The following is a 14554-nucleotide window of genomic DNA, read 5'->3' as shown; positions in this document are numbered from 1 at the left end:
ACTTTTTTATCTGTTCTAACAACACTTGCTTATCAGACAGCACATTATACACAACATAGTACCACTGAAAACAATCAGTTTTGATTAACTCTTCTTTTCATCCCCCTCCCTGGAACGCAGATTGCGCAGCTACCTATGCGTTAGCCATGCCCCCTCTCCTTTCTGACCTAGGCTGTATACCCTGGCAGAGACCCGCACGGGTCTTGTGCATTGCTTGGACAAATCATCCAGTAACTGAGGGTATTCAGAGTAATGGAAGGCACTTCCAATGGAGAGCGTACTCACCTGCGAAATGCAACAGGCTTTCTTTTTACCTGTCAAAGCCATACAGTAAACAGGATGATGGTTGTTGGGTGGGGGGTGGGGTGTGCGTGTGTGTGATACCTGCATCTTTATTACGGCTTGCAAAAATTGCAAATGTATTTAAATTGGGCTGAAGAAGTCGAGCAATTTACAACAACAAAGCAAAACAGTTGTGTGCGCAATACTTTTAAAGTAAAATTTTATATTCATAATAGTGTGGCATTATTCATTTTTTAGGATTAGGAAAAAATACAACTGTCTTTTCCTCAGAGGTGACTGGTGAGGAAAAATGGCTGTGGAGTAAAAAAGTAACATATAATACAACAGTATATATAGTATAAATAGTAAAAAACGCATGAAAATATTTAACCTTCTAGATCATTTTATCTGCACATGCCAGTCTTTCACTTAACACTGCACTATCTGATGAGTCATTATTTCAGTAATACGGATGCTCTGCATTTCTCAGATTCATACGAACATTAGGCAGACGTCTTTGCCACCAGGGACATCCAACTCTCCTTTTCCTCTGGCTCACTGTTTCTCTAAATTAGTCACCATTAACCACCTGTAGAACATTCCCCTATTTATATTTAGCTGTTTAGAAAAGAAAGCACAGTTCAGCCCCATTCACCCCCGCCTCCACTTTGAACAAATGGATCGATGTATTACATTAGCGCTGCAACATCTGTCCGTGGTTAAAGCAAGCTGCTACTTCTCCTACTGTACTGCCAGTGTGACAAATACCAAACCAGGCTGTGTTCTGACCTGTAGTCCCTGTACAAGGCCGTCTGTTTCCAAAGTACAACAATTTACAATACTGGATGTGTGTTCTAACAACACAATCACAACCTCCTGCCGTTGTTTATTGCTTATTTCCCCCCCAGCCGTTGCTATGCAATCACAAAGGCAGGAAATAATTTTAAGTTGTCATTAGAATGACCTGACAGAATCCAAAATCTAAACAGTAAGGCACAAGACACATAACAACGATAAATTCACAGTAAGGTAACACTGGATTCTGCAAACACTTCTCAGTCTATTCTGCAAGTAAGGGTCCCCACAGAGTAAAGAAGCCAGCCTACATTCAAGTGCTTTATATTCCAGAAATCTAAGACTACCTAACTCAAATTACAAATAGATGTTTTTAAGTTCGACCAAATATACACCACATGCTACAGAAAGTTCTGCTCATTTCATGGTAAAAGCTAGACAGATCTAAAGAGCTAAGATATCTAAGAACATTTTAAAACAAAGGATGCTTAGTCACAAACAAAGATAAATAGAAAAAAAATCTCTGTGAGTTCTCTGATTTTCCTGCTCTTTATTGCATTCTCTATCTTAAACAAATGATAGATGAGTTTTTTAGTGACTCGCCCTCAACAAGTGAAGTATTTTGCTGGGCTAGCCTGAACTACGCTTCATACAATAAACACAAAAATAACATATTGAAACAAAAACCACAGATAAGAACAGGCATACAGAAAGGGCAGACCTTTCCTTATAGTCAATTTTTAAAAGTGGTATTTTAGAGATCACAATTACTATCGCCTTCCTCTGACAAGACTAAACAGCACAGGAGTCATCTTGGAGACACCTTAGGGTATGCATCTTTGCCCTTGTGTCTTTATTTACCTTACTACTTCCCAGAGTAAAGATATTAAAATTTACAAACTTTTTAGAGCTTTATTTTTTCCACACATACTTAAATTAAAAAATCCACTCTCCAATTTGCACACTGATGAAACAAAGGCGACAAATGTGGATGTGCGATCATTTGTGGTGGACTTTAGTCAACAAATCTTCCCCCAATAAAACACATCCTCCTTCAGAACACTGCAAAATCAGGTGGGTACAATTCACCAGTATGAGTGAAAGAACATGGGAACCTGAGCATGTCCTTCATCCTGAAGCAGCCTGTTCATTCCTTAGCTCTCCTAGCCTGTGCCAGCCACTGCCCCTGCCCAACAGCTTGTCTTTCCTGCCTAGTTAGACCAGAAGGCGTTTCAGGCAAAGAAAGAACTGGTGGTATCTGTTGATCCAGAGTGTGCTGCGCTAAGCAGATTCAGAACATAGTTTCTCACACAGGACTAGCACAGTCTTGCAGCAGCACAGGATTTCTCCAGAACCACAGAGTACACAGAAACCCCATGAAACGTTTCCCATTTATTCCACTATCCCAGCGGACAGCTGAGGCTACGCCGGCTATCACCAGCCACCCTCACACCACCTGCGCCGCAAGGCAGGCAGGCTGGGACGCCCGCCTGCACGCCAGCACTCCATTCCCCAGTCTGGCACGGCACAGCAGACCCACTTCCACCCGGGGACTCTGACCTGCTCGCACCGCTGGGAGCGAAAGTGCTGGGGCACCTGCAGCACCTGGGGACGGCTAAAACCCACGGAACCCTAAAGAGGTGCCGCAGGCCACCTCGCCTCAGCCCTGTATGCCTCAGGGGTCAGAAACAGCCGGAAGGTCAGAAACACTCCAGGTGAAGATAGAGTAAATCTTTGATGTGCAGACAACTGCTCTCTCTCGGCAACTTACAAACCCAGGTACTAGCGGAGTGCGTTCTCTTCCTCACTGAGAAACCCCCAGCTCCCGGGCTAACAACGGGCGCACCTTTGCTCCACAGCCTCCTCTGCGGTTAGAAACACCCAACGCGCTTACGGGTCCTCACCTGAAAAACTGGTATTTCAACCCATCCTGCCACCGCCTAGGTTAATCGGTCCGACGCTGGCAGTTACGAGTAACACAAGTAACGGGAACGCCTGGCCCCCCGCCCTCCGTCGCCAGCGGAGGGCCCCACAAGCGGCGCCTCCCGAGCTCTGGGGCTGGGTGACACCGAGCGGCTCCCGAAGGCCGCTGCCTCCCCCGCGCCGCCCTCACCTGCCGCCGGGCGGGGGCCGCCGCTCGCCACCCTCCCGGGCAGCCCTCACCTGCCGCCGGGCGCGGGCCGCCCTCGCCTCGCCAGCCGTTGGGCCGGGGCCGCCGCGCGCCGCCTTGCCGGGCCGCTCGCAGACGCGCCGCGCGGCCCCCGCCTCCCGCCCGGAGCTCGCTGTCTCCCCCGGGAAATCGGCCGCCCTCGGCCTGCCGGTGGCACGCCTCGCACGCCCTCACCGCCCGCCACCGGCCCGCCTTTCCCCGCGCTCCCCTCACCTGTCCCCGGCGGCTGCAGACGCGGGCGGGTCCCGAGGCACCCGATGGCGGCCGGGCTCGGAGCAGGCGCTCGCTACCTGCCCGCCCGAGAGGCAGCCCCCACCCGCCGCTCCATGCCGCGCCGCGCTCGCCGTCCGAGCGGAGGATGGGGCGGCGCTGGCCGAGGCGCACCGCGCGGAGCGGCCGGGGAGCGGCGCTGTGCCGCAGCCCGGCGGGCCCGGGGGCCGCGCCCAGCACTCGGCCGCGGGCGCTACGTGTCGGCAGGCAGCGGGGAAGCGCCCAGCGGCCACCGCCCGGTCTGTGCCGCTCGCCTCAGCGGGAGCTCCTCGCTGAGCCGGGAGGGGGCCTAGGGGCACCCGACCTCACGGGGCGCTCCCTGCGGCTTCATAAACAGCAGCAAGGGAAAGGCCAGTAGGGCTCCTTGAACCCTCGTTTCTCGCGTCCCGAAATCCGGCCCCGACTGCCGCAAAGGCCGCAGGGGGCGGGGGGGGAGCAGGGGTCCTTCTGTACCCGAGTGGGTAAAATGCGGGAGATGGCTGTGGTGCATAATTGGTTTTCAGTGTGTTGGCAGGTGTTCTTAGTAACTGTACAGATATGTAAAAAAAAAGGGGCGGGGGGAAACCCAAGCAAAAACACCTGCTTGTCAGTTTTGAGGTATTTAATTATTTTTTTTAATTGTACTAGTCTTCTGTTAAGTATAAATCCCTGCAAAAAGCATACAGATTATTTTCTGGTCTAATTCATACAAATATGTATCTGCATTTTCTTCAATACCTTTCCCTCCACAAAACCAACCAGCCAGCCATAACTTTGGTCCTTAAATTACAGAATTTCAGATTCTCTCATCTCTTCGTATCTTAGACCCTACCCTGACAACTGTTTTTTCATAGGCAGAACTAAAAAAATCTAATTGCAACACTGCGGCCTACGAGCTTGCTACATTAATATAGCAATGCTCATTTTTGGAGTAAACAATCTTAACAGACTGTTAGTAGTTGAAAACTCGTGAGAGAAGAAATGAAGACCATTATCCTACAGCTCCATTTGGAAGTGTTTCTGCTGGTCTGAGGTTCACACCCAAAGCTAGGACTTACACATCACATATATGGTTGGGTATGTCTGGTTTTCCTGATGCTCTACAGAGATACAAGTCTGCACATCTGTGATGATTATTAGAGTTTGTGCATGTTTTCCTTAGCTTTTAATTTGTCCAGTGTTTCCTACCTTTGAGGTATTACTTTACATTTACAACAGAGAAAATTTCTTTTGAAATAGAAATAGCACTCAAATGTGATTGCTACCTACTCTTTCAGTGTCACAAATGCTATTTTATTCAGAACCAATTTTAATATGTTTTACGGGATCACAGATGACTTTGCAACAATGTAAATGAAATCTCATTTTAATGCATTGAGAAGATAGTCATATGTCATAGTCAAAAGAAAGCCTAGTGACAATTTCTTGTCCTTCCATTATTTCACGAAACTGCTCTGTGTCTCAAAGTATAGGAAGCCCTGCTAGGGGAAAAGGAAAGACTTTGATAGCAGGCATTTTTCCAACATACTTCCAAGCATCTCATGAGGGATTCTGTAAAGTGGAGATAGATTAGGTAATTTGCATTACAAGACTGACACAACAAATACTTATATTTCCCCCAAAATTCAAAATTCTCAGTTCCACTGCCACCACTCTTGCAATGCCTGTTCTACACCTACCTTCTGCATTCTGGTATCAGCCCTTCCATGGGCATGTGTGCATCACTCGATGCGTATGCCAGCTCCCTGACAGTGAAAAGTACCTGTCTGTAAATTCACCATAGAAGTTTAAAATTACAGTATTTTTCACATTATAATTGCATTCAGCACCCTAAGATTAAAAAAAAAACCCTACGAATTTGGTGCTTCACCAAAACTTCCAGCAAAGTTTCAGCTGTTACCCTTCATGTCTTAAAGTAAAATAATAAATTATAAATATTTTACAAATTATGTAGCAAACAAAATTTTTCTTATAACACAAAGATAATTCTTTACTTCAAATGTAAAATATCATTGAAATTATACATACTGGTTTGCAGCCTTGATAGGTAGATAGTTTCTTTAACATCTGTTTTTCTAGTTGTCTCAGAATACCTGACATGAAAAAGGGGTTTAAGCATCACGTACACATAAAAATTATCCTACTATAGAATAGTTTTAAGTAGGATAAATAATCTGAAGAGTGCAAGTGCAAATCATATTAAAGATCTTTCTGAAAGCATACGGCTTCGATTTTTTACTTTTTGCAAATCTATTACTATGATGAGTTTTAATCACTACTCCTTATTTCTAATATTTTATATATTCATATTTTATTTTCATAGCACTGCTTGATAGCCAATAGATTTTAGTGATGAAAACAAAGACAGAACAATTAAGTACAATAAAAAATGAAGTCTTTATTCTTTTGGCTCAACTGTAATGTGGTTTACTGTTCTTTATGGTAATAGCATTTTCCTGCATGCAGTTCACCGACACACAAGTCAATATTTTTGTAAAAGGAGGAGTCAACATCGAATTTTTGCTTGTGTAAGAAACACAAAATGTCCTGATGTGATCAATTATACAAGTTTGCTATTTAATTCCTGTGGAAAAAAAAACATTGTGGATCCCATATTATATTTAGAACAGTTCTAGTGCAGCATGAATCAACAAGAATAAGAATAGTCTATGTAAACAAACACTGGAAAGATTTCATGAATAAAAAGACTACCTTGAAACTTCTGATGCAGGCAGTGCTAGAATTTTAAACAAATCTTCCCCACACATTTCAATTACAAGTTATATCTATTTGGAAGCAAGTGCATTTTGGACTCAGTTTGAAACTTATTTCACATTAAAATGTGTGCAAAAATACAGTACTAATAAAAAAGCAGAAACCTAAAGCTACCCCATTCTTTCCTTTGTTTCTTATTTTGTGAAGTTCTTGAATTAAAAAGTGCTATGGATAGAAAGTAACAAAAGTGACAGTGACATCAACCTGAAGATAATTCTCATTTCTTATTTTATGTACAAAATGCTGAAAAATAAAATAAAATGGTATTTTTTACAATATTTATATTTTCTTAGAAAATTCTATCCATGTATTTTTCAACAGATTAAGCTGTTTGCAACATATCCTGTACAGTCTGACTATACACCGTACAGTAGTCACTTAAAATTTTAGAATGCAAAGCAAGGAGCTCTTAAATAGCTGCAAACTATTGCTTGATGTCATGAAAGAATGATGACTGACTGAACAATTTGTTTCACTTAACCACTGAGATATGGCTTCCCATATTAGACTTTTAACAGTGGAAGGAGTAAAATTACAGCAGCAAAGGCAAGATAAACATGCATCAGTGATAGCTTCCAAACTATCTATAATGGTACAGAATAGTTCATATTAGCTGTTGAAAGCTTGCAAACTACACTTATTGTGGTACATATTTGATGCAATAAATATTGTGCACAGGTCATTATTTGTTTGCTCAAACATGCACCACAGGATAAAATAACTATTTACATAGACAGTACTTTTTAATCAACACATACAATGTCAACCTTGCTGAGAGCAGAAGATGGCTAAACAATACTGCAGGGTGAAGCAGAACAACTTCATAATCCTTAAGTTTTGCAGGTTTTTGGTAAATTCAATTTCCTAAGTTCAGGTAAGCTGTTTTCTACAGAAGAATACTTAAAAATGGACTCTGTCCCTCGGTAAATTTTTTATGCAGAGTTCATTCAACTACAGTTAAATGACTTATGAAAAAATAAAGCATCTGTTCTATTATTGTAGACTCTATGGGACTTTACAGGCACATTAAGATTTGTCTGGATGAGATACTAGATGGATACTGTTATTAAGCACCTCAAAATATAGAGCCACCCTGAAACATGGAAGTAGTCAGACTCTGCTGCTTTGTGCGACGTCATGTTTTTCCATGCATGAACTACAAGTGCAGCATGCCTTCATGCAAATCACTTCTGTCTGTACATTATAGAGAATCCGAGAGTAGAACACCTGGTTCTCATACCCCCTTCCCCAACATAAAACCCATTTACAAAAATAGTCACATATAATAGTAAACAACCTGTGAATTAAAAAATGATAAGTTCACCAACACTGATTTTTGTAAAAATATGGCAAATGTGGCTGTTGAAATGCAAACAGTGGATACAATTTTTGTACTGCGTGTTTCATGTTAAACACAGAGATTCATAGGTTCGCACCTTTTTTTTTAACTGGTCCCTACAGCCATTTTATCTTCTCTTCAGCAGTGTCAGCTGGTAATAAAAACAACAACCTCCTGTCAAGATGTTACCCTGTTTTACAGAGTTGCAGTTTGATGACGAGGGGTCACTGTCTTGTTATAGGCACTGACCTTTTTTATATATATATATAATTATATATATATTTATATATGTAAAAACTGTCAGTTTGGCATGTACCTCCTGCAGGAGTCCTGTTGACACAAATACATACTTTCTCAGGCTGTAAACAGTTTCACAAACAGAATTCTGTGTTACTTTTTACTTTCCCTGCTGTCTTTACCTTTATCTTCTTTTTCTGATTTGTCTTTTTCATATTTATCCTTGTCTGGCTTTGTTACACTATCATAGGATGGTGGGGAGGTTGTGGATGGGGTCATATCTGTTTTTTCTGGAGTAGAGTTCTCATTTAGTTTATCCATAATCATATCTTCTTTCATGGGCAGATCATCTTCATCTTTGCCTTTATCCTGATTAAATATACATGAAACTTTTTTGACTTTTTGCCTTAAAAGATGACGTCTGAAAGCACGCTGAATAATGACAGCAGATACTTCCTCCTGTTTTCGTTTTAATGTGGTTGTAATTGGTTCATAGGAGACTTTAGAAGGATTGGCTGCCATAAACCGATCTTCCATCTGTATTCTGAGGGCGTCCATCTCCCCACTTTCCCCCAAAACACGCTTTGTGAAAGCAAACAAGATGTCAAGGCAGTGAATTCTGTCGCCGCTTACCATGGGCAGATCCATTGCAATAAGCTGGACTTTGTTTGGTTTTGCTATAAGAAGAGGAGGATCTAGAGAAGCTGCAAAATCTGATAGTTTACTGAACTCTATGAATTGTGTTGCATCGGGATCAAACTTCTCCCAGACTTCATAGAACATCTCAAAGTCATCCTCACTCAAGGGTTCAGCACTTTCTTCAGTGGCAACACTGAAGTTCTCCAAAATCACAGCAATGTACATGTTCACCACTACCAGAAATGATATGATAATGTAGCTGACAAAGAAGAAAATCCCAACAGAAGGGTTGCCGCAGTCACCTTTGACAGAGCTCCCCGGATGATCTTTCTGGGGGTCACAGTCTGGCTCCCCACTGTTAAGAATTGGGGCTAGCAAACCATCCCAGCCAGCAGATGTGGTAATTTGAAATAGGCAGATCATGCTGTTGCCAAACGTTTCAAAGTTGAACATGTCATCAATCCCAACTTCTCTCTTAACATAGGCAAAGTTGGACATGCCAAATATCGCATAGATAAACATGACCAGGAACAGCAGCAGACCAATGTTGAACAAGGCAGGAAGAGACATCATCAAAGCAAAAAGCAGAGTGCGGATTCCCTTAGCGCCTTTAATGAGACGCAGGATTCGACCTATTCTGGCAAGTCGGATGACTCTGAATAGTGTGGGGGACACAAAATATTTCTCAATCATCTCAGCTAAGAACATACCTGTTGAAAAACAAGTTAAATTAGTAAAGAATATTATTATATTTAAAAACCACTCTATTCTACAAACATTGTAGAACTTTAAGAAGAATAGGATATTTGAACAGATTTTAGAAACTAGCCATTCAGTTGTTTTTACAAAACCTTTACAGTTTGGTATGCTTTGGAAACCCATAAATTCCAATATAAATTCTGAAGTAATTTGCAGGATAATGAAAAACTGTGTCAATGTCATTTCTAAGTATTAATTGTATGACTACGTATGCAAACAGACAGATAAATACGCAACATCAATCTTTTTTAGGACAAACTGATAACTAGTGTATGTAGACTAGCAAATGCTGAGACCAGAAGAATAGCTTTCTGTTTAACTGTAACAAAAATAATCTCAGTTAATCTGAAGAAAGATCATATTTATAGTAGTATTAAAATGCCATGTAATCAAATTATGGTATTCAAAGCAAATATGTATGTTTGAAGAGAACTGCAATTTCTTAATCACACATGAAATAATGTGACCACAAGTTGAGTATTAATGACACAGCAATTCCAGATGTAAACAAACTGATAATAAAAAGGCTTCTTAGAACTCACTGAAGAGTAGAAGAATTGAACATTATATTATGTGCCTCAAAGCAGAAAAATAACTACATCCTGTTTCCATACAAAAATGGCAAAACCAATTTGCATATTAAGGAGTTCTGAGAAGTTAAAATGACAGAATTTTTACTCAAGTTCTTTCAGGTTTTCTGCTCTAGATAAAGCAAAGATTAGTGGAGCCATGTATTTATTACTACATCTGCTTCAGCTCTGCTTTTCCAGTTGCTCACTCTAGCTCAGGCATAAAATCTCTCAGGATCAAACAAAACTGTGAAGTAAGCTGAGGGTTTTACCCTGCTGTCTGGGGTGCTTGCATGCTAGCCTAAAAACAGTCCCACACAGATTTTGCTCTTGGATTTTGGATTGCTGGACTCTTTTCCTGCAACTGCCACTGTTAGTTTATATCAAAATTGCCTTTCATGTATGGGTTTTTTTCTAGGCTGAGGAATTTCTACTGAATTCAGAATAAAGATCTAATTTCAACTAATAGAAAAGCGGGAGTGTATGAAACCTACTGCTAAAAATTTTTTTACCATACTGTTCAGTTATTTTATGGATAATATGAAATCAGAAGAAAGAAAAATTGTGGTCAGACTTTCTAGTGACAATGTTGAACCAAAATATAAATAGACTTCACATGCCAAAAATGTTTCAGTTTCCACAGAATTAGCCATTTCATAAAAATGAATTGTTCTTACCTACTATGGAGAGAATGACAACCACAAAATCAAAAATATTCCAGCCTATAGTAAAGTAGTAATGGCGAAGTGAAATCAGTTTCAGGACACATTCTCCAGTGAAAAGGACAATGAACACCAGGTTAATCCAATATAAAATGTTTTCCATGTCTTCACTCTGATCATCTGTTTCTACCATCATTGTGACCATGTTAAGGCAGATAAGTATCATGATACTGATATCAAATGCTTGTTTTGTTACAAAATCAAAGACCATGCCTTGGAATTTGTTCTGGGGGGGGGAAAAATAAGATTCATTATGATATGCATTGGGTAAAATTTCATTTTTGAAATTGCTACAAATTATTTAAATCTAGTATGAAGGGGATTTTATGTCTTCCACAAAGTCCACCATTTGTATGCATTTTCCAGTTTGTACATGTAAACACAAATTAAATAGAAATGCAACTACTGCGTTTATAAGCATTACAGGGATGATTTCAAAATATGCATGGTGTATTCTTTTAAAGTTGCAAAGGAGACTCTGCCACCCTGAACCAGTTCACTGTAACCTTTTGTGACACAGACAATTAACTGAACGCTTAGCTTGGCAAAATTTGAAAAAAACTAAGCGGGGAGGGGGGGAATATGTGAGCAGGCTGAGAGTTAATAGCACTTCATTTGCCTTATAAAACTTATAAAGTTTTCAAGCCCCGAGTTCAGTGTTCTTCACGCCACCAAAACAACCTTTAAAACATGTTCTAAATATCTTCCATTTTTCAGCTATAGAGAATTTACTGATGGCTGGACTGGCCACTGAGCAGGTTCCACAATCCAAAGTAGAGCTGCAGAGCTGGAATCACTCTCTTCTCCAGCCAAACCCTGCTCTGTAGTGCTAGAGTAGCCCCACTCAGGAGAGCAAACCATTGTATGGATTGTGCAACAGGAACGTGAGGGGCAAAAGGACTTTTTTTCAGGCAATGATACAGTAACTTGCCCCCATACAGCAGTTTCAGAGTCTTCCTCAATGACTGAAAAAGCCTATGCCCTAAGGCTTTCACATATTTTGACAAATACACTGTCACATTTAATTGTTCTAGTCAAACCAGTGTTTTGAAAAAATGCCACATAAAATGTCATTGCCATCAGCAGAGAGAAAATGGGGGGGGGGGAGGGAAGAGTCCTCCATATTCAGACTACAAAAGAGAAAAAAAATTGATTTCAGATTAATAAGGCTTTTCTTATATAATTTGTTTTTTTAGCTTACAACTTAATTCAGCCTAAGGCATAATTGAAACAATCCCATTTTAAAATAAATGTAAAAATAACAGAGAAGATTTTTATTCTTACTGCTGGTCGAGGTATAGGCTTTTGTGGTTTCTTTGAACCCAATTTTTTCATTGCATTGTAGTATTTCTTCTGTTCTTCTGTCATAAAAATGTCTTGACCTCCAAAGTAAACCAAAGAGACAAAAACTGGTTACAATCACATATCTCTTGATTACTTATAAACAAAGATACTGAACAGTACTAATCACTCTTTTTCACATTCTCATCTGTGGGAAAAGTTAGGACAGAACATAAAAATCTCCTTTTATCATGTCTGTTAGTACTTTGGTAACAGAAGAATTGCTTTACACATTCCACTTTAATGTTTAGGACTTTTTTTGAGAGGTTCTTGAACTTGCATTGTTTGTAGTAGACCTCTGCTTTTCATTGGGGAGAGGGGAGGTACAGAGGAGGGAGAGGTGCTTTTTCTTTGTTCTACTAAATTCGATCAGTTATTACAGAGACACAAACTAATAAAATATTCCAATCCCCTTCTCTTGTTTTTCCTCTAGAGTAAATTTTGGCAAAATTTCAGAACTGACATCTATGATACCAAAGGAGAATTAGAAGGTATCCAGACGGTCATATTTCACAACCTCTTCTTCTCCCTCCACTGGGGCAGGACTCGAAGCAGGAAATCCTGGAACTGCTATGTGGAACGAGTAGAAAAAAAAGCCAATTTCTCTCCATCTCAACCCATTTCAGCACATGGATCCAACAGCACTTCCACCACTTCAATAACATTTTGTGTAGCCAGATACTTTAGTTAAGTTCTGCAGCTGAAACACTGATACCTTTTGAGGCAGTGTTGACAAAATACGAAGACTAAATAGAATACAAATAAAGATAATACAATGTTTATTATTAGACTTCAGAAATCTACACTGCTGAGCTCTGACACATGAAGGTAGTATAGCTAAGAGTTTTTATAGCTACATTTAGCTATTTCAATGGTTAGCCTTTTTATGAATCTATTACAGACTCCAGCCCCAAATCCACATCTTTACAAAGATGACATTGGGTATTTCACTAACCATGGATAGACATATGTTGTCACTTGTCCATCAAACCCTCATCAAGCCAAATCGTAAGCTTTAATAATTTAACATATTTAATATGCAGAGCACATTTTAATTTATCATAAAATGAAAAAATAATGTTTTATGAATAAAGTTATTGTGTGTGGACCAAAAATAAGCATTTTTTTAGCTTTCTTTTCAGAATAATGATGAAATACTTATTCTTCTAAGTATTTAATACTTATCTTCTTTTTTTGCTGGTTGAAATTGTCTATGATGACACCAATGAAAAGGTTCAAGGTAAAGAATGATCCAAAAATGATAAAGATGACAAAGTAAAGATACATGTACAGGTTATCTTCATACTTAGGCTGATCCAAAACCTGCAAAAAAAGCATAGAAACTTAAGCCTTAGTTTAACTGTGAGCACAGAATCAAATATCTGCTGGACAGAATTTAGGGCTCTGTCACTCTGATCTTTGCTTCTTATGGTCAAGTTCCCACATATTCATCCCACTGATCTTCGATCTATGAAGTTACTAAGAACAAAGAACTTTACTATCAAACTTGATATTTCATTTTTAAAAATGTAACTGGCCTATATGAGCATAGAATAAATACTGAAGACACAATTGGTTTAAACTAGTATAGTACCATCTGTCTGAGTCTATAGACAACGAGAAACTTCAGCTCGTAAATCTGCAAACTTTTCTGTGTATCTCCTGGGAGGCCCCTGATGTGGGCTTGTGGAGCTTTCACTGCTATAGGCACTTAGGAAGCTGCCCTGGATTATGGAAGAGAGGCATCCAAGTCACGTTTAGAGTAAGCATATTTTCTTGGTACAGCTATGCACATTTACTGTACTACAACAGGCCTCCTGCTGTGAGTGTAGCTTACCAAAAAAGCTGGAGTTCTACCAGTATATTCAGTTGTCTACTTAGAACTAGAGGACAACTTGCACCAAGGGAGCAAGGGGAAGGCAAAAAGGTAAGAAAATGCATAGGCTGAGTTAAGAATAGGAAGTGTGCCCTGAAGAAAGGAGACAGGAGGCTTGCAGAGGACAGTGAAAATCTCAATTTTAAAAAAAAGATCAGCGTGACAAAAAATCATCTCTAAGCTGTGTATCGGTGCCTGTTTCCAAATGTAAATAATGTCTCAATGCACATAATGAGAGGAGGAAAAGGCATTTCATGGCAATAGTTAAGACTGCTTTGGAATTGAGGAATTTTGGTCCAACTGCACCATATTGAACATGGAATCCTTTAGGACTGCTCCTCTGCTTTCTTCGTCTCTTGTATTTTTTTTTTCCTATGGTTTCCATTTTCTTTAACTACAAAACTGTAATAACTCCTTGTTCTCTCATTTTTACTGTTATTTCTGAAAGATGTTAAAATTACACTCTTAAATCTTGGAGCTCATACAGTCAAAATAAATGGAGTCAAGAGACTATACTTACATTACGAGAATCCACAGCTGCGTACATGATATCCATCCATCCTTTAAATGTAGCCTATAAACAGAACACTGGTGTTTACCTCATGCTTTTCCTGGAAAATGGCTTGTCAGAAACATTGTTTAAGAGCTGAAGACTAAGTGTCTTTAGCGCTCATCATAAACACCAGCACAGTGCAATGTTAATAGGTGACTCTTGCCCTCTGTTGTAGGTTTTATTCATATATGAGAATTGCAAGCAAATTCTAATATCTGACTATAGAGGACACAGCATCTATTAAGAAC

At 40.1% G+C, this 14554-nt stretch overlaps 2 protein-coding genes across 3 annotated transcripts in view; both read right to left on the bottom strand.

Annotated features, from left to right (window-relative positions):
- CSRNP3 (cysteine and serine rich nuclear protein 3) overlaps positions 1-3592 on the bottom strand; it is a 102582-nt gene extending 98990 nt beyond the window's left edge. Inside the window, exon 1 of one of the 2 annotated variants that reach the window (XM_075153103.1) lies at positions 3461-3592. The gene's annotated coding sequence lies outside the window, so the exon portion shown is untranslated. The remainder of the gene's footprint in view (positions 1-3460) is intronic. The other variant, XM_075153104.1, reaches the window with a different exon arrangement.
- Positions 3593-8000: 4408 nt separating this feature from the next.
- The window catches only part of LOC142083555 (sodium channel protein type 2 subunit alpha), a 56853-nt gene continuing 50299 nt past the window's right edge, over positions 8001-14554 (bottom strand). The window contains exons 23-27 of the mRNA XM_075153100.1: positions 14274-14327; positions 13063-13200; positions 11821-11925; positions 10492-10762; positions 8001-9196 (exon numbers count right to left, since the gene is read on the bottom strand). Coding sequence (XP_075009201.1) covers positions 8001-9196; positions 10492-10762; positions 11821-11925; positions 13063-13200; positions 14274-14327 — 1764 coding nt within the window. The remainder of the gene's footprint in view (positions 9197-10491; positions 10763-11820; positions 11926-13062; positions 13201-14273; positions 14328-14554) is intronic.

This window comes from Calonectris borealis, chromosome 6, assembly GCF_964195595.1.
Source record: "Calonectris borealis chromosome 6, bCalBor7.hap1.2, whole genome shotgun sequence".
Classification (NCBI taxonomy): Eukaryota; Metazoa; Chordata; class Aves; order Procellariiformes; family Procellariidae; genus Calonectris; species Calonectris borealis.
The sequence above is the reverse complement of the archived record's forward strand: the minus strand, read 5'-3'. Positions and strand labels throughout refer to the sequence as shown.